Source organism: Phyllostomus discolor, chromosome 5 (assembly GCF_004126475.2).
Source record: "Phyllostomus discolor isolate MPI-MPIP mPhyDis1 chromosome 5, mPhyDis1.pri.v3, whole genome shotgun sequence".
Lineage (NCBI taxonomy): Eukaryota > Metazoa > Chordata > Mammalia > Chiroptera > Phyllostomidae > Phyllostomus > Phyllostomus discolor.
In genome coordinates, this window is record NC_040907.2 from 52,962,223 (window position 1) to 52,990,078 (window position 27,856).

General features: G+C 35.8%; 1 protein-coding gene across 1 annotated transcript in view; it reads right to left on the reverse strand.

Moving 5' to 3' along the window:
• Nucleotides 1-27,856, reverse strand: part of NEGR1 (neuronal growth regulator 1) — an 838,303-nt gene that overhangs the window by 298,536 nt on the left and 511,911 nt on the right. The window contains exon 4 of the mRNA XM_028513898.2: nt 11,005-11,136. Within this exon, the coding sequence (XP_028369699.1) occupies nt 11,005-11,136 (132 nt within the window). The remainder of the gene's footprint in view (nt 1-11,004; nt 11,137-27,856) is intronic.

Genomic DNA, 27,856 nt, shown 5'->3' on the forward strand with positions numbered 1-27,856 from the left:
TTAGAAAGAGGGGAAGGGAGGGAGAGGAGAGAAACATCAGTGTGTGGTTTCCTTTCATGTGTCCCCCCTACTGGGAGCCTGGCCCACAACACAGGCATGATCCCTGACTGGAAATTGAACCAGGAACCCCTTGGTTCACAGGCTGGCTCATGAACCACTGACTCCACCAGCCAGGGCTTATTTTATATTTTTTAAGTTTTAATTTCAAATATGGGAAATATGATGTAATAGGTTTTGTATTTTTTTATATTTTAATTTTTAATTTTAAACATAAGAAATATCAATAGATATAATCTATACAATCCAAAGGTCTTTAGGACTCTCAATCAGTTTTAGAAATGTACAGGGTAGTAAGATTAACAGTGTGAGAAAACCGTGCTGCAGTCTGGAACACAGGGTCCTGCAAGTATAGTGATGTAGCTCCGAGTGGTGGACACTAAGTGTGAGTGCATGTTTCATTAGAGTGTCTATGACCTCATAACAGTGAGAACAGAGCAGTGAATCCTAAACAGGAAGCAAACACAGAGTGTTCTAAACAAAACTTTATCATCTTTCATTTTACCTATAAAAAGTTGACTGTTTAATGTCCCCAGCAGAATGGGCTCTTTGTTTCGATTTGCTTTTTTTTTCTTTCTTTTTTTGCACTGCTGTAAACTTCACTGTGTAGCAGTGAGCAGGCAGGCTGCCTAACTTTTAGGTTCACTATTAAACAAAAGCTCTTATTTCACACAATATGTGAACAAACTAATTTTCAGTACAGCATTATTGCCAAGGAATATGTATTGTGATTGTTTTATCTATTCACTTAGAATCTTAATTTCCCTGGTTCTTCACTTTATTTCAGTGTCAGCATACTGACAACTAGCACCTATATGTATTCTGGTTACTCAATTTTTTCTTCATCACACAAAATGATCCTGTCCTGTTACTTTTCAGACCAAGTACTCTCTTTCATAAAAGTCTTTGGAGTTTACAGAGTTTACTGAAAATAATTATATTCCATTTTTGACTTACATGGAAGCAGGCTGGTATAATGAAATAGACTTCAACCAAGAATCAGGATTTCAGGATTCCATTCTGAGTACTTCTGTGAATTCTATGAATTCTGTGATCTAATTTTCAAAACTATCTGAAGAACCCAAATGCCTATGTTCATAAGAAGATGAAATTTGGGTGATTTTACAATCATTAACTATAGAATTCCGTGTCTTATTTTATATTCATTCATTCATTCATCCATTCATTCAACCCATAGCCATTCATTACCAGGCACAGTGCTAGGTATTGGGGGTAATAATAATCTGCACTAAAGCTTTTCATGTAATAACTTAGTGAATCCTCATACTCTCCAACTAATCATTGAAGGAAATGACACACAAAAAGCTTGATAATTTGGCCAAGTTCTCACAGTAGCAAGTAGCAGGGCTAGGATTCAAAGCCAGAGTGACCAGTTCCAGACCCTGGCCTTTGTAATCACTGTGCTACACTGCCTGAAGCCAAAAGGCAAGTAAGAAGAGTCACCTTCTTGACAAACCATATGGGCCCCAGAGAAGGGAGATATGTAACCAAATAGGGCAAAATGACAAATGCTACACACTAATACATTATACAAAGTCATTTGCCTTTCTTGTGCCAATCACTCAGTTGTTTTACATATATTATAACACTTAATCCTCAGAACAAATTTTCAAGGTGAGTATAATTATCTCCAGGGTTTTTTTATGTGATGAAATCAAGCCCTTAAGAAGTTACTAATGTTCCCAACACTCTGTAGTTAATAAAGGGCTGAGCTGGGATTAGAAATCATGTTTGTCTGATTCCAGTCTGTTCTGTTACCCGCTGTCACACTCCATTACGCATGCAGCATTCCTATTCTGAAATTCTCTGAAATTTATTTCTCCATTGTTGTACTTATTCTATGATATTAAAATTTTAAAGTAAAAAAAATTTCCAATTTTTCAACAATGCATGAGAGAACAAAATTATCATTCTTAAGAATGTCTGAAAGAATTCACAAAGCAAGAATTAGATTACGTAGAACCAGTAGACACTGAAGCCAAACAGTTGCTTTGAACTTTTGTTTCTTGTCTTCTGGGAGTTGAATTCATGCAATCCCTAAAAAAACTTGAAACTTTGGATCAGGGAAACACATCAGATCTCAGAATTAGGGGATAACATAAAGATGCTTTTCTCATTTTACAAATAAGGGAATTCATACCTAGAAGTTTAAATTCTTTGCCCCAAATTTTATAATTAAGTTAAAAATAGAATTCAGCTCTTCTTTCTCATACTTATTATCCAGTAATCTACAAACATAAATGTTTATTATTATTACCTAGAACATATTAAAAATGTTTTACCCATTTGTTTATAAGTAAATATAATACAGACTGATTCAGTACAATGAGAATTATTCTACAATCTGTATATTTAAAATGATTCCAAGGTGACAATAACAATCATTGTTAATTCTCATTATATGCATACCTTTAAAAATTGGATTAGTATTATTATACATGTGTGTAGAAATAAGGGGAAGAGAAGGGAGGGAAATATAATGAAGAAGAATACTAATGGGTAAGAGCATGAACACATAAAGGAAAGAGAGAATAAATGGGGAGAGTCAAAGAGAGCTTGAATATGCAAATGGAATCACCCAAAATTGGGCCTTTTGTTCCAAATTTATCTACCACCACTCTTTTACATACTGCCTTTATTTATACCATTTCTACCATACTTTTTCCTGAATCACTTCACCTTCATCCGCTCCCTTCACACACACATGCCTGGACACAACACACACAAATACATGCAGTGGCAGAGCTAAAAACACTTGACAGTTCCTGTGAAGTCTAATCTTCACTACATGGAAGAGACCCCAGATTAATTCAGTGTTGCTTCCCTTCTGTGAATAGTTCTTAAGTGTTCAGTTAAAATGAATTCAGTTCTATAAATTATCTTGCTTAATATACATGCTCACTGAGGAAATATGCTGATCAAGTTGGATTTAAGTAAATAGAAGTTTATGAACTCTATGTTTGTGCGAGGTTTGAACTTTCAATCAGCTTGAAAAATATATTCATAGGAAGACACCCTGAAGTTTTCAGCCTGAAAACTTTGACATCTTACTGGAGTGTGAATCTAGACACATACACCATCAGAGAAGCTATATAAATGGATGACTATATACTTGTTCTTTCCTTCCTAACTTTACCCTTTTTCTTTAGCTTGGCATGAAGTAATTTTTAGCCCAGAGCATTTCACCCTGTTAGAAATTGCTTTCTTAGTGCCAGCTAGTGGTCAGACTCTATTATATTATTAATTTTTATATATTACATATACTTTACATAAATATATGTATATTTTCTAAGTGATAAATGCCAACCTAGAAAGAATTATAAACAAAACAAAATAAACAGACTTACCTAGCAAACTGATTTTTGTTCTCACCCAAGGACATTTTTTTCATTGCTTTGAGACAGAGAGATGGCTTGTCTGCCTTCTCCCATGTGCCCTAATGAGGGATAGAGCACACAGTCTTTTGGTGCACAGGATGATGCTCCAACCAACTGAGCCACACCTGTCAGGACTCTAGCAAAGAGTTTTGATCATATATTAAAGCATGAATACTGTTTCATGTTCTAATTTTAAAAAAGAGGAATAATAAAAATATGCACATAAAGTGACTACAGATGCATTTTAATTTTCCATGAACAAAAGGGTGAAAAATTATTCAAAGACCTTTAACTCTGAAACTCTTCTCAAAACCTAGATCAAAGTATGGGAGAATACATTTAAGTTAAATTGGGTAGCAGACTCAAGTAAAAATAGCCTTGGCACATTAGTCATTAATCGAAGTATGTGTCTAAGATTTAAAACAGCAGACCAATTATGTCTCCCTCAATGGAAGAAATCACATATTCTTTCACTGTGTGTTTAGTAACACAGGTTTACTTCAGCCGAGGGATTGTGTGAACCATAGAATTAAATCTGAACTTTTTATACCATGAAGTATCAAGGTGAAAAAGGTTTAACTCTTAGATTTTTATGTTGTTCTCTTGAAAAAAAAGTTTTATTAAAAACTATATTTTCTGATTAATTACCCATATGTTTGTAATACTTAATGTTCAATAGCTATAGGGATTTCCCTTCAAATTTCTTAGCTCCTTATATTTCTTTTAGCTGGATTAATTGTTCTTAATATTGTCACTTTTATCCTTTCCTGTGTCCTTGTCATGACAAAACACAAATCTTTCAGTATACTCCGTGAGGAGAGAAAGTAAAAATATTTAAATACCTTTCTTAATATGCAGATATATCTTGAATAGTTCTATCATCTCAATCTTAGGCTGAGAAGCAGTGGATCTATGTCTGCCTAAGAAAACACATGAACCCCCATCTAGTCTGGCTCCACCTTCCTCTACAGAACCCATCTTCCTTTCTGTTTCCCTTTTCAGTCTCCTCCAGCTGAGTGCAGTCCCACAGACCAAGCAGTGCCTTGTTCCCTGATTTCTATGGTGCTAAGTAAATGCTGCTGCTTCTTTCTGGAATTCTGCTCTTTCTTTCCTCACCCCAACACTTTTAAAAATAAAAATATATGTCAAATTAAATTTTGTCCTTCAGAAACCATCAGGTTCAAGGCCTGAAGCTTTCCTCGATACCCCAAGGCTGTGTTTGGTGCCTTTCTGTTAGTCTGAGCAGCACCTCATTATTGGTGTATCAAAGAACATGCGTGCCACATTATAACTATGAGTTTCTTTTGCTTTTTCATTTCTTTGATGGTGCACTTGAAGACCAGGGTCCCAGGCCCTAAGACCTTGATAGTATCATGATAAACAATATGTAAATAGGTAAATAAATGCATATACAAAATATAGATTTATGGAAGTGCTTCATTATTACTCTACAAATGGCATATAAAGTAGTTTTTTATTTAGAAGACAGTAATATGCATTATTTGTGGCCTGAGTTTTTTTTAAAGAAGTGTCAATTAGCTTGTAGATAAATATAAAATACAGGAGAAGAGGCTAAATTTTAAGCACATAGGAAAGATGAGGTAAATGGAAAGAGACAGTGGAGGCATAAAATGAAGCCAGGAATACAAACTAAGGTGATAATTGGAATTCACATAAAACCATTTTCTTCTGGTCCCATGATAGTATCTTTGCCCCATTCAAACTCTGACTGCAGAGATTTTCTCTTTATTTAAAGGATCTCTATTTGTCATCTGCAATTTCTTATAGCCTTAAGTCTGATAGGCCTTCCTAACTTGCCCAGGGTTTTGGAGAAAACTTTATGAAAATCCTAAAATAACTGGTCATTTCCCTAGAAGCCTCATCCTTCTCCTTCTTCTCCCTGGTGGCCCTTTTTTTGGGCTTTCATATAATTGTATAAGTTAAACTAATTTGTACATTCTATTCTACATGTTTGGATCCAATTATATTTAGGGATGAAGTGGATGTTTGCATAAACACATACATGTCAGGTGCAAAATAATGCACACATATACACCTGTGATTTATTGTATAGAATCTTAGTTCACATTGCACCCAGATGTATCTTCACTGCATGATGAGAGGAAGAATTACTCAATTCTATTTTACTGGGGATTGTGTGTACAAAAAATTTCTCATACTAAATAAAATTATCAATACATAAATCTGTCATGAGCATAAACTGAAATAATGTCTAGACCTATTTTTCTCAATCTGGTTGGCTCTCTATGTTTTTCTTCTTAATTAATTTTTTCATTATTCATGTCTATTTTGTTCTAAAAAATCAAGGAGGTTATTCAATGTTTTAATCTCCCTGAACCTCAATTTCTTATCTATAAAAACCATGGAATTAGTGCTTCCTGTCTTTGGGTAAAAGCACTATATAAACATTGTGTTATCTTTGTTGAATCCACCTGAACAGTTTGGTTAAAAAAAATGATATCAGAAGAACATTAGTCAACATACCATTTGCATATTATTTTGGGAGAAAAACAAGAAATTGTGGAGCAAATGTAATATTCTCCTCCTGTTCAGTCTAGTGGAATGATTTACTTAAAGAATGCTAATCTTTTTAATAATTAATTCATTCAGTGAGTATTTGTGGGGTGACTCCTCTGGACCAGGTGCTTTTCTATGTGACAAGAAAATGTCATTGTACAAAAGAAAGTAAAATCCCTTACTGCATAGAGCTCATATTCTAGAGTAAATATATATGGGGTCAGTGGAGGGGGGAGAGAGAGAAAGAGAGAGAGAGAGAGATTGATTTTACTCAGTTGCCTCCAGAGAGTCAAGTGCTAGAGGTGTTGTATGTACCTCATCTCATTTAATCGTACACAAAACCTGAAATTTATGTAAGATTGCCCTCTGTGTACAGAATGGGAAAATTGAGGCTCAGAAAGGTGAAGTGCTGTCCCAAGGTCTCAAAGCCCAATAAATTACAGAACAGGGGTTCAAATAAGTTATTTCTGACTGTAAGGCCCACATTTCTAAAACACCTACCCTTAACTGGAAGAAGACACACAAATAAGGTGGAAAGCATCCTCTGTCCCAAGATCAAAGCACCCTGCGCCTTTCACTAGTGGACTTCACTTTGAAAGCCTAGGTCTTCCAGGAACTTCCTGATGTCTACTGTATGAGATTCTGCTTCCTGTAGAGATCTGTATCACTTGATTAATTTACTGTGCTTTCTAAAATTTCCAGATTCTAGATTTAGCTTCAAATGAGTTGACTTTGCTGATTTTGTAGACTCCGGTCTCTCCTTCCTTAACCAGTCTTAAATGGTTCCTATTTTTCCCATTTCAATTGAACCTACAGGTTTTCTGGAAATCATTCATTCTTCTGTTTTTTAAAAAATTAACAGTAAAATATATGAAACTAGTGTTCTCTAGGCTGCTTCTAGAGATGAAATACAAATTCAAATAAAACAGAGAATTTGTCCAACTCTAATCTACCAGCTCTCTCTGGCTTAGCTGATCAGCTGGTCCTGTTATTTTCCCTCTCCTGTTATGTGTATGTGCATGAATCTCTGAAGGTCTGATTATAATAACTGTCATCATTCCTTTTTATTCTTTCAGTTTTTTTCAATTTGACATGAAATATATACACATGTATTTACACATTTAGTTTAAGTGTGTGTATGTACATATATGAAGAAATTTATATATTTATAATTTTGTATGTAAATTAATGAAAGAAAATACAGATAAAGACAAAGAGAATAGTCATGTATAAAATCTGTAAACAACTCAAACTGATTTATTAAATCAACCAACCAGTCCAATCTATGTAAAATAAGTTAATAATACCAATCATTTCATTACACAGCTATTTGATTAAATTGAATAGAAATTCACATGATAGTGCTATGCATATAAAGTATATGGTGAATATAATGTTATTTTAATTGCATGTGTGTGTTTTATACATATACATATATATAGTAAATGTGACAAGTGTATTATATAAATAGTAAACGTTAAATATTTCTAACTGCAGGAAACCCAAATCTCTTTCTCATATGAACTTATGACATGACTAAATCTATTAGAGCTTATAAAATTTATTACATTTTTTCCTTGAACATCATTTGCAAAAAAGGATAGAGTTTCACTTTAAGTTATAAGTCACAAAGCTACTGCAGTTCTATAAGCACAATTAATAATGATTAATAACAATGAAATGGAGGGCTGCCTTGAACTGGCACGATTCTGTCATCAGAGAACCTTCAGGTTGCTAAGGGACGTGCAGTTCTCTGCTGGTAACATAGACCACTGTGCTCAATTTTGAGCTTTGACAAAATAAAGTATGCTCAGAAGGGTTTAGGTAATTTCCTTTGGGAAATCAGCTCAGTAAAATCCATGGTAATGCTCATATTTTAACTTATAAATTCACAAAATTAATGCTCCTCAAACCTCCTCATAACTAGGAACAGTATCCACATATGTGCACACACCCACATGACTTAGACCTCATTGGTATAGGTGTGACATGAGTATTTTAAGCAAAGACAAAACTTAGATCTTGACCAGAAGTCTAAATAGAACTCATCTCTTACATGAAATACTAATTCAAGAGATGTGAATGCAATGGAGTAATTAGTATTAAATACAATTCTTCATGGCACATTTAAGAAAAGGTAAGTTATCTTAGTATAATTTGGGAAGGAGGAGAAGACAAACTGTTTGGAATCATTAAAACTTCTATTGTGCCCATATTTTAGTGAGAGCTGTGTTAATATTATGTGTGTGTCACAGCTTGTACCTACGACTGTACTTTAATTGAAATTAGTTGTTAAAAAAAGGTTTTCTGTGCTCTGATTAAAAAACAGCAACCTCCTTAGCCCTAAAAAACTTTTCCCTTTATTTCTTTTGTTTCCCTTTTTAAGTTAAAGTTGATTAATAAAGTCTTCTGCCCTACCCTACAGAAGCCACTGAAGCACACTTTTCAGCAGATGAAATGCTTCCAGGCCGTTTCAAACTTCCCTGATCCCATCCTGTGCTGGAGAACAATTCCCCACGGGTCTCCTGTGTTTCTGCACATCTGTGAGCAGAGACACTGACAGCTTGCGTTCCCGACTATCTTTTTAAGAATGTGTGTATGGTGAGCAGTCTTGAAAGATAGAAGTCGTGTTCCCTGTGGAGCAAAGGGCAGGTTTGTTTACAGTCCAGTATAATAAAGATAATTTCTTCCTCTGTGGTAAAGGGCAGGTCTGCTTGCTGCCATTATTTTTTTTAAAAATTGAATTTTCTAAGCTCAGGGAGCCTCAGCTATGACATAAACATACTGGGCATGTAGGTGTCACCCAGCTCACACCCTCTCTAACTCGCACCCTGCAGTAATTGGGGGTTGGGGGACTGCTGCCGGAACATGACTATGCTCTGGCTAGTTCTATTGCTGTGAGTACTGCATGGTCCTTTGCCTCTGTCCCCCACCAGCACATGTGAAACTAGCAGATCTTTCAAAGTTCTTGCTATGATGTTTTTCCAGATTCTGTCCTGTTTTATATGTCTAAGGATTCTCTTCTCCACCCTCACCCAAAAATGGTGACTCATTGGCTGGTCATCTAAATCTTTTGGTTCAGTTTCTCTCCACATTTGTGTCTTCTTAGTGTAAAGTCTCCACTTGTCCAGGAAAAAAAAAATTCAGGTTAAGTAATGTGACAATCAACTATAGTCAGAGGGATAAAAAAGGATAAGGGAGAAAGTGTGGATACAAAGGGAGTCTGGATTATACATGGAGTAGGGGCCTGTGAGAATCCTTACAGCAGCTGGATTTTCCATTTCATCCCACTGGAGATGGCAGTCCTGGGTCTGGGGTTCATTGTGGGCTGCATTGCTGGGCTGGGCGCCTTGCTGATTTGACAGTGAGACGTTACCTTTTCAATTCTTTGTGCTCACTGCTAAAATATGACTTCCTTAGTAGTTCTATTTTTTATCTTCCTTGCCACAACTTCACCAATAAAATCAGTGAACTCATACATGGTTAGTGATAAAATAATCACATTTTCTACTTTCTTTTTTTATCTGTAGTTTCAGACAGTTCTAGGAGGATGAGTAATAGCCCTCTGCAACAGGAGGTTGAGTCCTGAGACTCAACAGCTACTTATTATAAATGCAGATTACTAGTCCATATACTCCAAGGATTTTGATTCAGTAGGGTTCATGTGGGATGCATAATTTCTTTTTATTTTTAATGAGCTTCTTGGGTGAACCTAAAGTTTGTCTGCAGACTTTATGAGATATCCTGCCTCTTGATCTTGTAGTAGGTGCATTTGCTCATTCTCACAGAGATAGTTCAATACCAAATGTATAGATTAGTCACAGACAAATCTCAGTTGATGGCAGAGGTTTTCCCTGGAAGTCTCAACTTCCAAGGATATTTAGATAGTTATCTTTGGCCCATGAAACTGAAAGATTCATATTAATATTTTTTAAAAATTGCTTTGTTTTAGAATTTTGGCATATGTGTGGGACAATTTCTTCTGATCTATAGAGTGATACTATGTATGAATTATTATAAATGGAATAAAAAACCAAAAGCTATAGCTTGTAAATACTATTACCCCAAGAGTACTTTATTTGAATAAGTTAAAGAATGTAAAAACTTTGAGAGAATGACTATGGGGATATTTTTGAAAAGTAAATACTATTGCAGTCATGGCTATTGACATCATAAGAGACAAAACAGGATGTTAATGAAAAAAGGTCTTGAATCAGTGTTTTGGACACCTTGAGACAAAGGGTATAACAGGATGATATTGACAGTTCTGCAGATCTCTTATTGTTTTTGATTTCCTAATAATTACATTTATGAGAAAATTTATTTTTATCAATATTTTTCAAACTAAATATAGTTAAATAACCTAAGTAATAAGAACGGTACAGTATTATTTTTTCAAGTACAAACAGTACAGCTCATTTCTAACTGGTCTGATTAGGAGATTCACACTTATATTGAGACAAAATACACTACAAGTGAAACCTATGAGAATGAAGGAAACACCGCATGTCTGTGATGCTTTAGAGATGAGGATACCACAGTTTAGAATGCCTGAGACTAGGATGATACTGGAAACATTTCCATCTGCACATGAAACTGAACTATGATGGGATATTTGGGATAATTGATGTTACATAAAAGAACCTGACCAATATTTTAACGTACCATATTTTTCAGACAATAAGATGCACCCCTCCAAATTTGGGAGGAATAATGGTTGTTAATGCTGCTGTTGAGTTCTGTTTACATTTACATTGGTGAAATATTATGTTATTTATGTTATTAAATATTTTGCCACATTTTTTGCTTCACAATTTTTTTCCTATTTTCCTCCTCTAAAACCTAGGTATGTCTTATGGTCTGGAAAATACTGTATATACATCTTCATAGTAAATAGGTGATCTTTATCAATAAACGACCTGTTAAAAACAGCAACATAAACTTCAGACAGCATTTTTAGGTGGTTTATTTTTTCTCTGAGATTATTCTGATAAAAGGTGATAGGACTTACAGTTTACGACAACTTTTACTTTCTTCACATCTGGGAATGACACATCATTTTCTGCACTGCATTCATATTCTCCAGCCTGGTCCCTGGTAATTCCATAAATGTCCAAATACTGTCCATTTTCAAAAGGTTTTGCTACAAGAAAAAAAATACAGCATGTAATTGCCTGAAGCTTCATACAAGTAAAACAACAATTTTATGTCTTCCTAGTAGATATTGCTGACAAAACAATTCCAAATGAAACTGGGGAATTATTAGAACCTTTGTTCTCCTATGTTGAGAGGGAAAGTCAGAGAAAAAAACAGAAACTGAACAAGAGATACTATAAAACTGTTTCCCCAAAATAGGATATACATGTGTTCTTTTTAATTGATTGTGGTCTCCTAACCTTGTCACACATCAAATAGAGCTCTGCGCATTTCTGTAATTGAGTTCAACAACCTCCTAGCAGTGTAGATGAAATTCACTAATATCACCTGGTACATATTGACTTTTACACACTGTATGCTAGCAGCTTGACACTTAACCTAACTAAATGTTGCTTTTCTTTTGGGGAAATCTCATACTCATTCTGAAGATTTCAAGCTAGATGGCTTGGTAAGAGGATAGAGGTATAATAAACTGTTGTGACTTTTCAGTTTCCAAAATTATTAACTTTTCCAAGAGAGGTGCACTTTATGTATTATATATAACCCACACAATAAACCTATAAAAATCTCTATAGCTCTCAAATTAAAAGTTAAGTTATCATAAAAACACACAAAATTATTGTTATTTTTAATATTTCAGGGAAAACATACTGTTTGACTAAAAATGGCAGTAGGTTAAAAATATAAAGACATAATCACAATGAAAGAATATCTTCAAATGAGTTTGATTTGGGGAAAAAGTGTACTTTTGCAATAATGGAATTTTTATTTACTCGAAAGCAGAGAATCATGGCAAAGGAAGAATGGACCTATGTGAATTTCAAGAGGCAGGACTCATCTCCCTGCCTTGCACAAATTTTTAAAACTCACATTTCAGAGCATACCAGAGAGAACTGAAAAATGAAACAATGATGCCATTAAATGTTCTGTTTTCCAAGTCGATCTTATTTTTGTTTTCATCTTACACTGCCACCAAAACTATTATACTAGAGCATAGCTTATAAAGTAGTAGGAAAGCTTAAATGCGTATGAATAAAAATTTTAGCTATGGTAATTCAAATCTCAATTTAATTTTTTTGTCAATTAAATTAAAAAAAAATTCTGTGGGCTCTGTTACCTGGATCAGAATAAATTGCTGCTCTGTCTGCCTTCCACGTAATTATGGCTTTGCTAGTTACAACCTGGAGTGTTAAAATGTATATGATTAAATCATTTCTCACTTTCTTTTCTGGCTAATCACAACTTGTGGATAGGGGAGAGTTACACTTCTCAAATGGTGGTTGGTGGATTAAGCTATTTCAGGTATAAGAAATAAACTTTAAAAAGCAGCAGTTGTCTTCAATGCCCATCTTCTTAAAATCTGACTTTATAATCATTTTCTTAGTTCAACCCAGTGGCCTTATCTGACTCCAATATACAAAGAAAACTTTGGTTTTCCCTTGTTCCCTTCTATTTCTCTTATTTTCATCCTTATAATAAAGATAATCTTGTCTTAAATGTGTCTATAAAAACTACTAAAATGTAGGGAGGAGAGAATCCCTATTCAAATTCTAGAATTTTTCAAGATAACTTGAATTGTAAGGTAAGGGCACTATTAAGTGGAAATATACTGTATCAGTATATCAATTAACTAACCTAGCTGAGTAGTTCAAAATGAAGCCAATCACAAGTTAAAGTGTATACCATTGTAAAACTTTGTAAAATAAAAGTTATTATGGCTTAACTTACTTTTAATATTAAAATGTCACTTGGATTTTCCTACTTTTGTGTACTGAAATAATTTTTAAAATTGTGTCCCCCCAAATGCATTTAAATAAAAAGCATGCATTATACCTGTTTGAACAATCAACCATTATCTAATTCTTAATGAATCATTAAATATGGTGTGTGTGTGACTTTATGTGTTACTATTTTTGTTGTTTAAACATTGCAGACATATGAGCAATTGTTCTTAAAGTATGGAAGGATGGGAAGAAGCACATTAGATATGAATGTCCACCGGGAACCACAGTATAATGACAAGAGAGAAACTGCTTCCCTTTTTCTTAAAGGGCTAAATGGCAGACTTTGAAAAATTGGGAGCAACCTCAATACGGCTGTATGACAAAAACATCACCAACATCAGAACCACTTCATGAGTTAACTGCGGAGAACACCATTTATACCTACTGAATATGCTTATTCCTGGGGTTCACTATACAATCTACCTAACGATATTTCAGGATCTTTCTCAACTCCACCATAGAACAATGTTCCTCTTTCCAACTACCAGAATTAGTTGTAAGTGTTAATGCATTTCATAACTCAATAGCTGTACAACCAATGAATGAATGGTCTTGCCAACACTATCAGTGATATAATACTAATACAAAAACACTTAGGAAAAATGCCTTGGCTGGTATGGCTCAGTGGATTGAGCACCAGCTTGTGAAACAAAGGGTCACTGTTTCAATTCCCAGTCAGGACATATGCCTGGGTTGTGGGCCAGGTCCCCAGTGGGGGGCATACAAGAGGCAATCACGCATTGATGTTTCTCTCTGTCTCTCTCCCTCTCTGTCTAAAAACAAATAAATAAAAATCTTTAAAAACCACTTAGGAAAAGAAAGCATAAATTCATAGCTAACTTCATTTTCCCCACTGGGTCCCTGCTGCTTTAAGCCACCCTGTTGCTTACGTTCACCATGCATCAGCTGTCCCAAAACACATGCTCTGAGTATTCTCTTGTTTTTACACACATAGCTCTGTAGCCATCCTGAACTCATCCTCAATCTCTTTTCAGGCTGGTCTCACCAGGCTTTTAAACTCTGAAATTCACTAATTGTCCACAGTTGGCTTGGCTGCCTCTTTTTTTGTTGTCCTCTGTTTCCCTAATAGTAATTCTTCACCTGGGTTTTGGAACCAAGGAAACCAATCCTCTTTAATACTTGGATGGGTTGCCCTAGTTTCCTATTGCTCCCTCACCAGGGGAGAGGATTTGAGCATAGCACATTAAAATGCAAAGGACATTTCAGTTTATGCAATATAACCCAGCTAATCTCCCCAGCTGGAGGGGAAAGGCCTAGGCAGAATGGATATTGGAAGCAAAAGACATGAGGACCATCATCAAAGCTGAGCCTTTATGTTTAGGAGGATATATACTACTGTAGGCTGCTCCTTACAAATCTGGATGAAAAAGAAAAACATTGTGAACATTGTGCAACATGTCTATCTTTCAAGGTACCAATATAAGTATATGTTGATGAAATAGAAATGCATAGTGATACGGCCATCCTCTTCTGGCCTCAATGTTATCATTCTCTATGAGTGCAACAATAGCTCCTGTGTCCTCAGCTCTAGTGTGTGTCTAAAATGTCATACTCTTGGTAAATATTTATTAAATAAACAAATAAAAGTACATTTATAAATGAATTAATAAGACTCTGTAAAGACAGAGCACAGAGAATCCAAACACTTAGATTCAAATAAGTTACTACTTCTCTTTAGGAGTTGTGAAGAGGGAAAAGAAATTATAAAAGAATTGTCATCTTTGCTGACATCCTAAAGTAATAGGTGATGGCAGTGGTGAGAGCAGACTGCAGTTTTCATAGATCCTTTCTCAGATCACAAAGACTAAGAAACTTTCAATATGATTTGAAGAAAAAAAAAGATAAGTATTCCCTATATTCTAAACAATGGCTTCCTTATGTGTTTAGTCTCTTCTAGACACAGGTATACTTTTCTTAAAAAACGAAGAACTGAAGAGACACCATAGGCTTTCAGTAATGCCACTATTATCACCATCTTCAAAAAGAAAGATGAAAAAAAGTAAGATGTAGCCATGCTTTCTATGCTTTCATGAGACTTATAAGAACCCTGGCCAGAAAGATTTATGTGGTGGCCACTAAAATGATATCTAGATTTGGCTTCATGATTGATCAGGCATATGAACCATACTTTCTGCAAAGTAAAAATACATTTCAGAAAAAAATATTTGACAAAATAAATCTTGCTTTTATTATTTCCTCAACTAGTTTTTCTCTCACCTTCCTGGCCATTTCCTTTCATGTTTTCATATCCATCAAATATTGTTTCTGTCTTATGACCTCTATTTTTCTCACTGAGGACACTATTTCAGGGCATCCTGTTCATTCATTAGCATTTTATTCCTATTTGTATATTGATACCTCCATGATTGATGTACTTAGTCCATATCTATATCTTGAAACTTAAACACATATTGAACTGGACATCTCCATATGGAAGACTCCCAGACATCTCAAAGTTGACACACCAAAAATAAAAGTACCTTCCTTGCCTCATCTGCAGCTCCTTCTGTGTTCCAAGATTCCAAGGGCTTTCATTATCACCCAAGCCAAGCCAGAAACCTTATTTAACTTTGACAATACATTTTATCTCAGTGCATACAACCATCAGTCACTGCATCCTGTCAATTATGTCTCCTCAGTCATTCTCAAACCTCTTCTAGGAGCCCCTGTGTCTCACTTACTGATCTCTGAATGCATGTATTCAGATGACATGCCAATGATTGCATACTGATTTGCAGAGTCATTTCATCCATTTTCCAAAACCCTTGCTCAAAAGAGTCATCCACTTCTCAAGGTTTCACTGCAGAGTATTTCATTAGGGTCTCATAGCTATCTATTACTAGGTAGTGCTCTGGAAGTCACCTTTCAAAATATCCTTGGGATGGTGTATTTACATTCATGATTGTAATTATTTCCTGTCAGCTTACTGTCCACCAGCATATTTAGTTTCCTGCAAGTATCTCCTCTATGGACTGTATCATAATAAGTAGTTAAGGATGTGGGTCCTAGAATTAGTCTATCTGGCTTCAAATCCCATCTCTGCTATATATATATATGTGTGTATATATATATATATATATATATATATATATATATATATATATAACTTTATACCAGGAATTTAACATTTGCTTCACTCATCTATTATGTGTGAGAATAACAGAACCTGCCTCATATAGATGTTGTGACGATTAAGTGGGTTAACACAAGTAAAGAATTACTATGATATGACTTAGAACACATCACAAGAATTAAAAAATACATTAGCTGTTATTACAATGCACAGGTTTAGCTATGCCAGGAAGGTCAATTTAGATAAATAGGTTAATATAGTTGAGAATTAGTTCTTCTATCTTAACATGATATTCAAATGGAACCAGAAGTGAATGCAGGGGAGTTGCTCAAGAAGCATAAATAGAAGTTACGAGTTCCATTCCCATACCACTGTAGGAGACCAGTACACACATCTGGCATGGAGACCTGCCAATGGAATAGACACTTGGTCTCATGTTGGGTCACTTTGTCTCCAATAAATTCCCAAGGACAATTTAACCTTCCTGATTCACTTCTCTTCTTTTGTAAAGTGTTTGTATGTGTGTGTATATATATATATATATCACATGTATACATGTATATGTATATATGCACACACATATATTTTACATATATATGTAAAACCATTCCCAAATAGTCTCTGACCTAAAAACAGCATTCAGAGATGGTTGTCAACTTTGATTTTCTCATAGGAATTATCAGCTGAGTGACATATTATTCTTTTGGCCTTCTTTGCCTTTATGTAGCTGATTCCTGCTGCCTGGAACACCTTATCTTCCGATTTGCCCTCATATCTACTTCTCATCCTCAGGTCCCTGCTTAAGCAATACCTCCTCAAAGAAAACTTTCCTGACTTAATCACTGTTCAGTCTAGTGGCTCCATGTTACATACTTCAAAAAATAACCTTGCACTTAAATATCATGTTTCTTATTAAGAATTTAATTATTAACAACTTTTAAAATATTTACCTCTCTTGTTGCACTGTAAGTTCTGTGATATAGAAGGCTACCTCATTTCATATTTAATATGGGGTCTATACATATTTGTTGACTATATGATTAAAGAAATATACATAATAGAAAGTTCAGAAAATGTAACATTTCATTAGAAGAAGTAGATTAATCTTCTTATTTAAATAATGTTAACTACATCACCATAAATAAACATATTTACCTTTTATTAATTCTTTATTGTGTGTAAGATACCATGCTAAATGCTTTTATTAAGAATACCTCAGTTAAATTTAAGTAAACAAATGAGGTAGGTTTCATTATATATAATAAGACATCTAACATTTAAAGAAGTTACATTTCTTGCCAATGAACCATTGACAGATATGGTACTCAGAACTAATTCCGAAATTTATATACCTCACCTGTATACCACTGATGTGTTGCATTAGAACTCTCTGTAAATGGTGCTATTAAACACATTTGCTTCCTATAAGAACTACAGTAGGTTCCGTGTAACCCTTGCTCTTAGAACTATAAAGCACTATGTAGACATTAAGTTAATCTCTGAAAGATGTTATTGATTCTTATATTATAGTTTTGTATGGCTGTTATAACAAATTGCTACACATTGACTGGTTTAAAATTATATACATTTATTATCTAGGTCAGAAGTCCAGCACAGGTCTATAGTAACTAGAATAATGGATCTCCCATAGATACCCATATCCTAATCAGTGGGGCCTTCAACTCTACTAGCTTATATGGCAAAGAAGACTGTATATGTGATTAGTGGTAAGTGCCTTGAGATAGGCAGTTGAATATATTGAAGGGTCCAATCTATCACATGGATCCTTAAGGGTAGAATAGGAAGGAAAAAGAGTGGGTCAGAGAGATATGAAATGATAAGTCACTACGGCTGACTTTGAACATGGAGAAAGGGAGGCACAAGCCAAAGAAAACACTAGAAATGACCCTCAGCTGACAGGAAGTAATTGGTTGTCTTCTAGAACTTACAAAGGAACACAGCCTGTCAACACTTTGTTTTTAATCTAGTGAGACCAGCACTGGACCTTTGACTTACAGAAATGTAAAATAATAAATTTGGGCTGTTTTAGTCACTGACTTTGTGGTAATTGTTACAGCAACAACATGAAACTAATACAGGGTCTCATGGACTAAAATAAAAGTGTTAGTAGTACCAGGTTCCTTTCAGGAGGTATGTTTCCTCCTTTAGGTTGTTGGGAGAATTCAGATTCTTGCTGTCATAGTACCAGGATCCCCATTTCCTTGGTGGAGGGTTGTTCCCAACTTCTAGAGGTCACCCTCATTCCTTCGGTCATTGCCCTCTTCCTCCATCTTCCAAGCCAGATGGTGGGCCAAATCTCTCTCCTACTTTGAATCTCTGCGGCCTCTTCTCCATTCTCACCTCTCTGAACCACTCTTCTGCTTTTCTCTTCTACTTTTAAGGACTCATGTGTTAAATTGAGTCCACCTGCCTGATCCAAGATGTCTGCTTAATTACACCTGCAAATTCCCCTTACCATATCAAGTAACATAGTCATGGGTTCAACGGACTGGGGCATGGACATCTTTGGGGGTCATTACTCTGCCTATGACAGTTCTTCACTAGACTTGGCAGTTTTACTTGCATATACAAAGTGTCACTTGTCTATAATTTTAGAAGACAGTAGAAAGAAGCAAGTGGTCTAAATAATAAAGTTGCTGAGTTCATTAATTCCTCTGAAAATATGAGTGAAGTTAGGTAATAGAAATCTAATAAGACATTCCTTTGGAAGCAAATAATTTTCATGATAATGTACCACAAATTGAACACGTAATAAAATCATGGGAAGTTCTGCTAGCACACAGAAATAGTAGGGTTTGAAGGAGTAATAAGAGGAGGGTGTATGGTCAGATGAAATTATGAAAATTATCTACTAAATGACTGAAACAGAGGTCTCAGAAGCAAACAAAAGCAATCAGTGATTAAAAAGCTTGAAGTTTTTATTTGTTTTGTTATAATTTATCACAGTACACAAGATAGCACTGAAGGAAAGTTCTCAAATCAGCTCACAAAGAATGCCTGTATTCTATCTTCCTATTCAACAGATGTCAATTATGTGAGGATCTCTGACCAGTGAACAAGTTTGTTTCCATTTCAAAAAGCTTAGTCCCTATGGGGAAACAAAAGTATAAGAAGTCGATGTTCGATAAACTGTAATAATTTTTATATTTGAGGTAAATATAGGATGCTATGCCATCATAATTTGAAGAAAATTTCTAAAAGTTTGGTTAGGTCAGAGCATTGATTTAGCAAGAATGGGTAGAGGTAAAGCTGAAGTTTTAAGCAGAGATCAATGCCTAGAAGGCCTTGTATGCTCTCGGTGAGTTTTGTTTGAATTTTAACTTGAAGAATAACAACAGTACCATAAGTAAAAGAGTATGACAAATTTTAGTATTTTAAAATAATATGTTTTTAAAAGATAACTATGGAATTCTGCTTCCAGTTACATTTAGGAACAAAGACCAGACTTACCTTTTTTGCTATAAACCACTAGAGAAGTGGATAAATTATATGAAAGAAGTCTTTGCAGACATTGGATAAGATGTGACATGTGGTTGTGACCCATTTATACAAAATCTATAAGCAAATGTTTATATTCACTTTATTGAGAACTAAAACTGGAAACATTCAAATATCCTTTAATCCTTTAATCCTTTAATCATATCCTACCCATCATTGGATGGGTAGACAAATTGTGGTACATCAATATAATGAAATAACATTGGCCAATAAAATCATACATATAGGCATAACACAAGTGAATCTCAAATACATTTTACTAAATGAAAGGAAGTAGCCCAAAGGGTTACTTATATGACATTCTGGAAAGAGCAAAACTACATAGGTAAAGAAGGGATTGGTTTTTGGTCCAGGGCTGGTGAGGGAAGGTGGGCTGACTGTGAAAGGGCAGAGCGAGGGAACTTCTTCGCATGATGGAACTGTTCTGTACATCAAATGTAGTGGTGGCCACATGAGGGTGTGCTTGTCAAAATCCATAGACCATTACACTACAAATAGGGATTATTTACTTCACAGAAATGTAAAGACAAAACATATATGTATACTAAAACACAGCCACCAAAATGGCCAAGATTTAAAAGATTTATAATAACTAATGTAAGAGAGAAGATGGAGCACTCAACACAGCTTTCCCCTAAAAAAGCACAATCCTTTCCCAATCCTTTCAGCTCTATAGGGAAGAAGTTTAGGAGTATTCTAATTGGTTCTTGGTCAATCACATTTTCACAGTTCCATGGAGGTGATGTGAATTACAATGCAGTTTTCTGTGTGTTGCCTTAGGATTTCAGCTGAAAGCTCCACTTTAGCGTCCTATTACATACATCAGCTTTGTGGGCCAGGGTTCTCTGTGAATCATGCACGCTGTGCTCCGGGGCCTGGCCAGATGGTAGAACTTTGACTTCCCTGGTTTTAAAGTATTATCATAAGTTCATGTAAAGAAATGGAATTTATATGGAATTTCATGAAGAAAATTCATTCATTTCTTCAGCTATTTAAATTTTTAAATTTCAGAATAATCCAGACAACCGTACCCTTTCATGATCATATTTTGATTTGTATTAAAATTTTCTGTACTGAGCTTTCATTGAGGAGCATAATAAGAAAGGCCATATGGAATTTTTCATTACATTTTTATCACAAAAGTTATTCATGTCTGATTGCTGTAATTAGTGTGTCTACTTACAATGGACCCAAGGGAGAAATTCTTCATGCATCTTAGGACCAGGACAGCTTCTACTTCTGACATGTTAATTTGCTTTGCTAGTATGACCCATGATCTTATAAATTGTATCTCTTTTTTCTAGGCCAGTAGAAAATTTAAAACCAAGATAAAGAAAAATATACTTTTGTTGTTTTTATATCTAGTGGTGTTTTGAACATCACTAAGAAATATGTGGATAGATGAAGACATCACAAATAAGAATATAAGGCAAAGAAATTTGGAAAACAGCTGTATTACATATAGTGGTAATGGAGCAGAAGTGGGCTAAAATCAAATAGATCAGATAAATTCCTATTGGTTATTACAATGGAGACTTTGGATCATATTTTGTTTATCAGCAGAAATATTCACTGAGCAGACAAAAAGGAAGTGTGGTGTCTAATATAAGGGGGATGCCCAAAGTGGAATTTATTTATTTAAAAGTTTGTATTTATTCTTACATTTTTAAACTTCAGTCACCTGCAAAGCACTCTCCTTTTGATTCAATACACCTATCGAGACTTTTCCCCCACTGCTTCAAACAGTTTTTTAACTCATCGATTTTTGATGGCTCTTAGTGTTTTTGCCGTTTTTTGTTTCAACTCTTCCACATGGGCAAAATGATTCCCTTTGAGGATGTTTTTCATCTGGTGAAACAAAAATAGTCTCCGGGTGAGAGATCTGGTGAACAGGGAGGGTGGAACAGTGGAGTCTTGCCATTTTGGGCCGAAAACTGCTGAACACACAGCACAGTGTGGGCAGGTGCGCTGGTAAATCACCCGTCATGAATGTGTGAATGCACTGAGAGAGTGTTCGAAAAAACTTCACGGCAACTGAACACAGCCTCTCGCAACGCCAGCTGCTACAGTGATGCGGAAGGCTTCCTAGAACACTCACCTAGTGGAAGAACCCTGTACGACAAGAAGCCTGTCCTCCAGATGGTAATTCAGGGGTTTTTTGGGGTTCCTCTTTGTAGAAATGCTATATAATGCTGACACCACCTTGAGATTATCAAATAACGTTCACGTAACTAACCATGATAAGGCTTCCAAAAGTCATTTAGCATGCTGAGGGAGTAGAAAAATACAAACAGTAACTTAAAATGTGTGCATATGAATGCCTATATAAAAAGAAGAAAAGAGATAGATTATTTTAGAACAATAATAGAGAAAGTGAAATTAGAAATATGGGTTTCAGCCTTGATTCTTGGGTTTCACGTGATTTGTGGTAACATTTTAAATTTCTCTTGGGATCAGTCTTATATGAACAGAGAAAACAACAGCGCTGTTGTAGGGCTATTATGATTGTTAACTGTGAAAATATATAGAGAGCCATATATGAAATCCCAATAAAATTAAAGTAAAAAATGTATTGATAAAAATTCATTAATAAAAATATAATCGAAACTATGACATGTTGTTTACTGCTTATGTTATTTATAATTAACATGTAAGAATTGTGTTGTAGGATCTCATAACATAATTTGATTTTGTTAACTAAAGCCTGCAGAGCTAGGGGAGCAGATTAATAGTTTCACGTGGAAGAAACAACACATATGCCTATTCCTATCAGGTAGGGATCATGTTCACTCAATATTGCACTAACAGACTCTTCGGGGATTTTCGTGGCTGATTTTCTGGTCTCTCTACATTTGGCAGCCTGAGACTCATTTTCTCTAGAAAATTAGTGACTTAATCTGTAATGGCAAGTTTAGTTATTTAAATAACACATTGTACATTATTCTGGGGAAGAACTCTCCCCTCCTCCTCCCTTCCTACTCTGCCCCTAACACACACACATCTTGTTCAAGAGGGATAAATTATGAAAAGAAAGTCCCTGCAGAGAGAGAAACCGGCTGTTACTGTTTATCTGCTTGTTTGCAGCTAAGTTCTGTTCAGACCAGGTTGAATCCATTACTAGCAATATAATATTTACTGTCTCTCTGAATGAAGCCATATGTTATTGGTCTGCACTATGTGAAACTTCTATTATGCTCTATTGGAAAGTATTATAACTTATCTGAATGCACTAGTCTGCATTTGCTCCAGTCTAATAAAGCTATCTCTCCAAGTAACAGTAGTTTCAGTTATAGGAGGTTCAACTGGGTATCAGAAAATATTATTTATACTTCCCCTATGCCTATAACTCACTTGATGGCTTTATATGTCTCTTGGCATATTTGTTTCTTATTTTTGCATATGCAGAATGAAAATTGTTTTGTTCTCAGTGTTATTTTTGTTGATTGAACCCCAGTCACAGATGCCCATCTTCATGGTCATGGGACATAGCCCAGTGCTGATGTAGATCTGTAGAACTCATCTTAATCATGTGCCATAACTCTCTTATGTGTTTATACAATTTCCATAAGTTTCATCAAGGTCAAAGCTTTAAATACAAATATTTTAAAGCTATACTTAATATCTAATAGTGCTTTGGTTCAAGAAACAGATACAATTCTTCAATAAGTGCTTTTTGACTAACATTGCTGAATGTTATGTGCTGAATTAGGCAATTCCTAAAATTCATATGTGGAAGTTGTAACATCTGGTATTATAGAACATGATCATATTTTCAGATAAGATCTTTAAAGTAGGTCATTAATTAAGTTAAACTGAGGTCATCAGAGTGGGCCTTAACCAGTATGGCTGGTATCCTTACAAAAAGAGACACAAACTTGCAGAAAGGAAAGACTATGTGAAGACACAGGGAAAGGATGACAATCTACAAGTCAAGGACAGAGGCTTGGAATGTATCCATTTCTTGTGGCCTACAGAGGGATCCAATTCGTCAACATCTTGATCTTGGACTTTTAGCCTCTAGAGCTGTTAGAATATACATTTCTATTGTTTAAGCCACCCAGTCAGAGGTACATTGTTATGGTAGTCCTAGTAAACTATCATATTTTTGGACTATAAGACGCATCATTCCCCCCCGAATTTGGGAGCATTAATGGTTGTTAATGCTGCTGTTGAGTTCTGTTTACATTTATATTGGTGAAATAGTATGTTATTTATGTTATTAAATATTTTGCCACATTTTTTTGCTCCAAAATTTTTTTTCCTATTTTCCTCTAAAACCTAGGTGTGTCTTATGGTCCAAAAATATGGGTAATACAGATGTCATATGAAGGCAGTAAAGGTAAATCCTGTCTGTTAGGACGCATTCTTTCCATTTAAAACACCTGAAATTTGATATATTGCCTCATTATCTGTTGACTTTGTATTCTATGTTATTGAAAGAACAACAGAATAAAGCAAGAATGAATTTACAAAGTAATGAGTTGCCTAGTCTTTCCAAACTTTCACTATTAATGCACCTGATCCACCCCATCCCCATATATTCAATATATTATTACCTCTTTTTGGTGGGACTGGAAGTGATATAAAAAATGGAGCCAACACAACTGTTATAATCATCTTCTGGTGACCTCATGCTAACAGTAATAAAAAATCTTCCATTATCACTACATTCTCAGATCTTTCAAACATTTCTGGACAGACTAGATAGATCCCATTATTTTTGAAATGTCAAGAGTAAAGTGAGAGAGAAACTTTAGCATACTTTGAATAAAAAACAATCACATTTACAAAATATAATTTCATGAAGTCACTCAGAAGCATGCATCCCGAATGGCAGCTACTTCTCATATAGTGCCCATTCACTAAGAAAAAGAAAGCTAACATGGTAAAAGTACACAATTGAATACAATCATTCTTTTTTGGCCATTTTTAATATTACTTTATTATTATGAGAGGAAATAAAATGACAATGATATTGAAAAACCATGAATACAGAGATGATAGATATTCAACAGCAATTAAAATTTTAAATAAATAAAGCAAGTATTTCAATTTACAGTATTGTGACAATAAATGAAGAAATATACTATGATATAAAATAGATGATAGGAACATGCTGGTTCAATAAAAGTGATACAATCTATTGACTCTGTCAATGCCAACTCTGTGCAACAGCAGGAAAAAACAAAATCTTTTGAAGCCATAATTGTCATTCTCGTATAGCTGAATCAGAAGCAGTGTACAAACAATCCGCACATATGCATGGCTGATGTGACATAATGTGCATCAGAAGCTTTGCCAACTATCAAATATCTCCAATGGTGGCTTTTCTTGTGTCTAAAATTCCTGTCATCATTAATTATTCTTTTAGATAAAGGCACTTTCCTCAAGAAACTCTCACTGAACATGTAAATGCATCATCTAAAACATAAGATATATAAACCTACTGGTACCTACTGAAGGCCTAGTCCCACCACTCTGTGAGCTACAGTGACTTACTAGATCTTATTTCAACAACCACGACTTCTTTCTTTCATAAATTTGTTATACCAAAGTGGCTACTAAGGAGAAAAAAATATTGGACAAAAGAGTAGACCTAAATTTTTACTGTGGTGTTTTAGAGAAGTACTTTGATGACCTCTGAACTTCCAGTTTCATCATAATCTACCCAAATGTGAGCACCATCATTCACATTTATTGATATCCACTATTATTCATATTATCTTGGGCCATATTTCTTAACCACTCTGGATCTGGGATGATCCTTTTGAAACAGGCTTTGTCTACCTCCCTCACAGGGGTTGTTATGCACATTACAAAGATAATATATGCAAAGTGCCTAGAATTAATAGGTTCTTGGTAAATATTAACTACTGCTTCTTCTGTATTATTTCCCTGCAGGAAATCAACAGTTAAAACTATTACTTTTACTTTGAACAAGGAGGGCAATGGTTATTTCTCCAGGGAAAACATCAGCTAGCACTGCAATATCCTTTCAAATATAACAGGTGGAAGCAAGTCAGATTAGATAAGTGTTAATTTATTTATAGCAAGGCACAGAGAAAATCAGAGATGCAACGAGTTTGCACATTTAAACACAAATCATTGACCCTGCCAGAGATTTAGGCAAGTCAATTTATTTCACAAGCTATGAAAAGGACTTCACTCAAAAATGGTGTGAGTTTGGCAATCTTCCTTCCCAGAAGATTTCTGTATTCACACCACTTTCTTCAAACTTGTTGAGAGTTGATTCCCCTGTCCTTTCATCGCAAATCACACTGTGGGAAAACATTTCTTTAGCTGATGATGTTGGTCAGTTACAGACATGTTCAACAAATAGTTATATAATAAATATATCTTGCTTTTAAGGAAAATGTGTGTGGCATTCAGTCATTCGGTAAATATTATTGACAAAACATTCTGTGCCAGTGATTACTTTAAGAGCTGGGAATGTAAGGGGATACAACACACATAATGTCCTTGTTCCCATTGGACTTTCAGTCTGTCAAGGAATAAAAAAAAATGAATGGGAAAAAGTAAACATAAAAGGGTATATCAGATAATTTTACACAGTGGGCAGGTGATTAAAATAGAGCAAGTTTTCTGAAATATGGCAGTACTGATACTTTAGCCATATGATTTGTGTGTGGGTGTTGTTCTGCACACTAGACAATGTTGAGCATCTCCCTAGCCTCTACCCACTAGGTGCTGATATAGTCATCCCCTCTCAAAGCTTTTCCCACACATTTCACATGTCCCTTGAGGAGCCATAATAGTGTGTCCAGTTGAGAACCACTTAAGCAATGTGATATGAAGAAGAGTGACTGCCCAGTCACTGTATGAGCAGGATCTGATGATCACAAAAGGCTGCTTTAGCTGAGCCCCTAGTGCCATGGAAGAGCCATCATGTAAAGACTTGGGAGAGAATGATCCAGTCACAGGAAACGGCACAAGGACTCCAAGGCAGGGGCAAGAGAGGCAGGTTTGAGGGACAGAAAGAAGACCCCTAAGAGGAATAGAAGTGTGACAGGAGAGTGAAGAATACAAGTAAGGTCCTATGTCGTTTTCCACCAGGTAAGGGATTTTTGTTTTATTCTAAGTGTAATGAGATGTTATTGAGAGTTTTCATCAATGAAATGATATCACCTAGCTTATGTTTTGAAATAATCCTTCTGGGTTCTGTCTGGAGAATGAACTGAGGAGGCATAAATAGAACATGGAAGACTAATTTGGGGGCAGTAAGTGTAGAAAGATGGTGGTGGTCTCAATGATCTGCAACTATATGTTCACTCTCAGGAAACATAATTGGCATTTACACATTGCGCATGTTTCTTTCTTCTCAAACTCTGCTCTGTGCATAGGCCGATTCCTCTCTTTCCTGTCCACAGAAATACAATACACATACCTATCTCACCAAAACAATAGACCATGATTGTTTCATTAACTCATCTATACATTTATTTAATAAATCAATTTATTTATTGAATATAATTAAGCTGCATTAATTGATATAAGAAATAAAATATGATCCCTGTCATTAGAAGTGAACTTTTCATCTAAGATGGCGTCGGAGTAGGAAGGAGCAGATTTGGCTTTCCTCTGCTCAGGGGAGAGAGTCCTGACCGATCTTTGGAGTAGAAGGCAAGCAACCAACATATTTCAGCATTTTTGAAAACAGAAGACCAAGGATTGTGGCAGAACCGAAAGAACAAAGAACGGATCCTAAGGGGAGTGCTGCAACAAGGTAGGGTCCCAGGTCAGGCGTGTGGTCCCAGGGCTGCAGCCCCAGGCCCGGGGGCTACGGCTGGGTTTACCATAGGGTTAGTGGGAGAGAGCCAGGTCAACTGCTCCCTCCCCAGCCGAGCAAGGTCTGGGTGGCTCTGGGAGGAATCCAGGTGCTGGCAAACACACCGGGGTGGCGAGCAGCTTTGGAGGCGGTGGACACCAGAGCCGAGTCGCGCAGCAGACCCCGACTCCCACGGTCACCGGTCTGGCTGGAGATTTGGCGGTGAGAGAAGCCGGGCCACTGTGGGGAGCGGCGGGCTCGATCGGGAGGAATTTCTCAAGAGGAAGGAGTGAATGGACACAGACACTGTTTGGGGAATTCTCCTGAAGTGATCAGTGGCCCTGGCCTGTCTGCTCCCCAGCTGTGAGAGCGCGGGGTGGTGGACAGGCCGCGCCCGTTCTTGGGAGTGCCGGAGCGGGGGTGGTGCCTGCGTGGGGAGCATCCCCGCACACCAGCCCACAGCAGTAACCCTGGGGAAAGACCTGATTCCCACACCCAGGGCCCAAAGCTGAGGAGCCAGTGC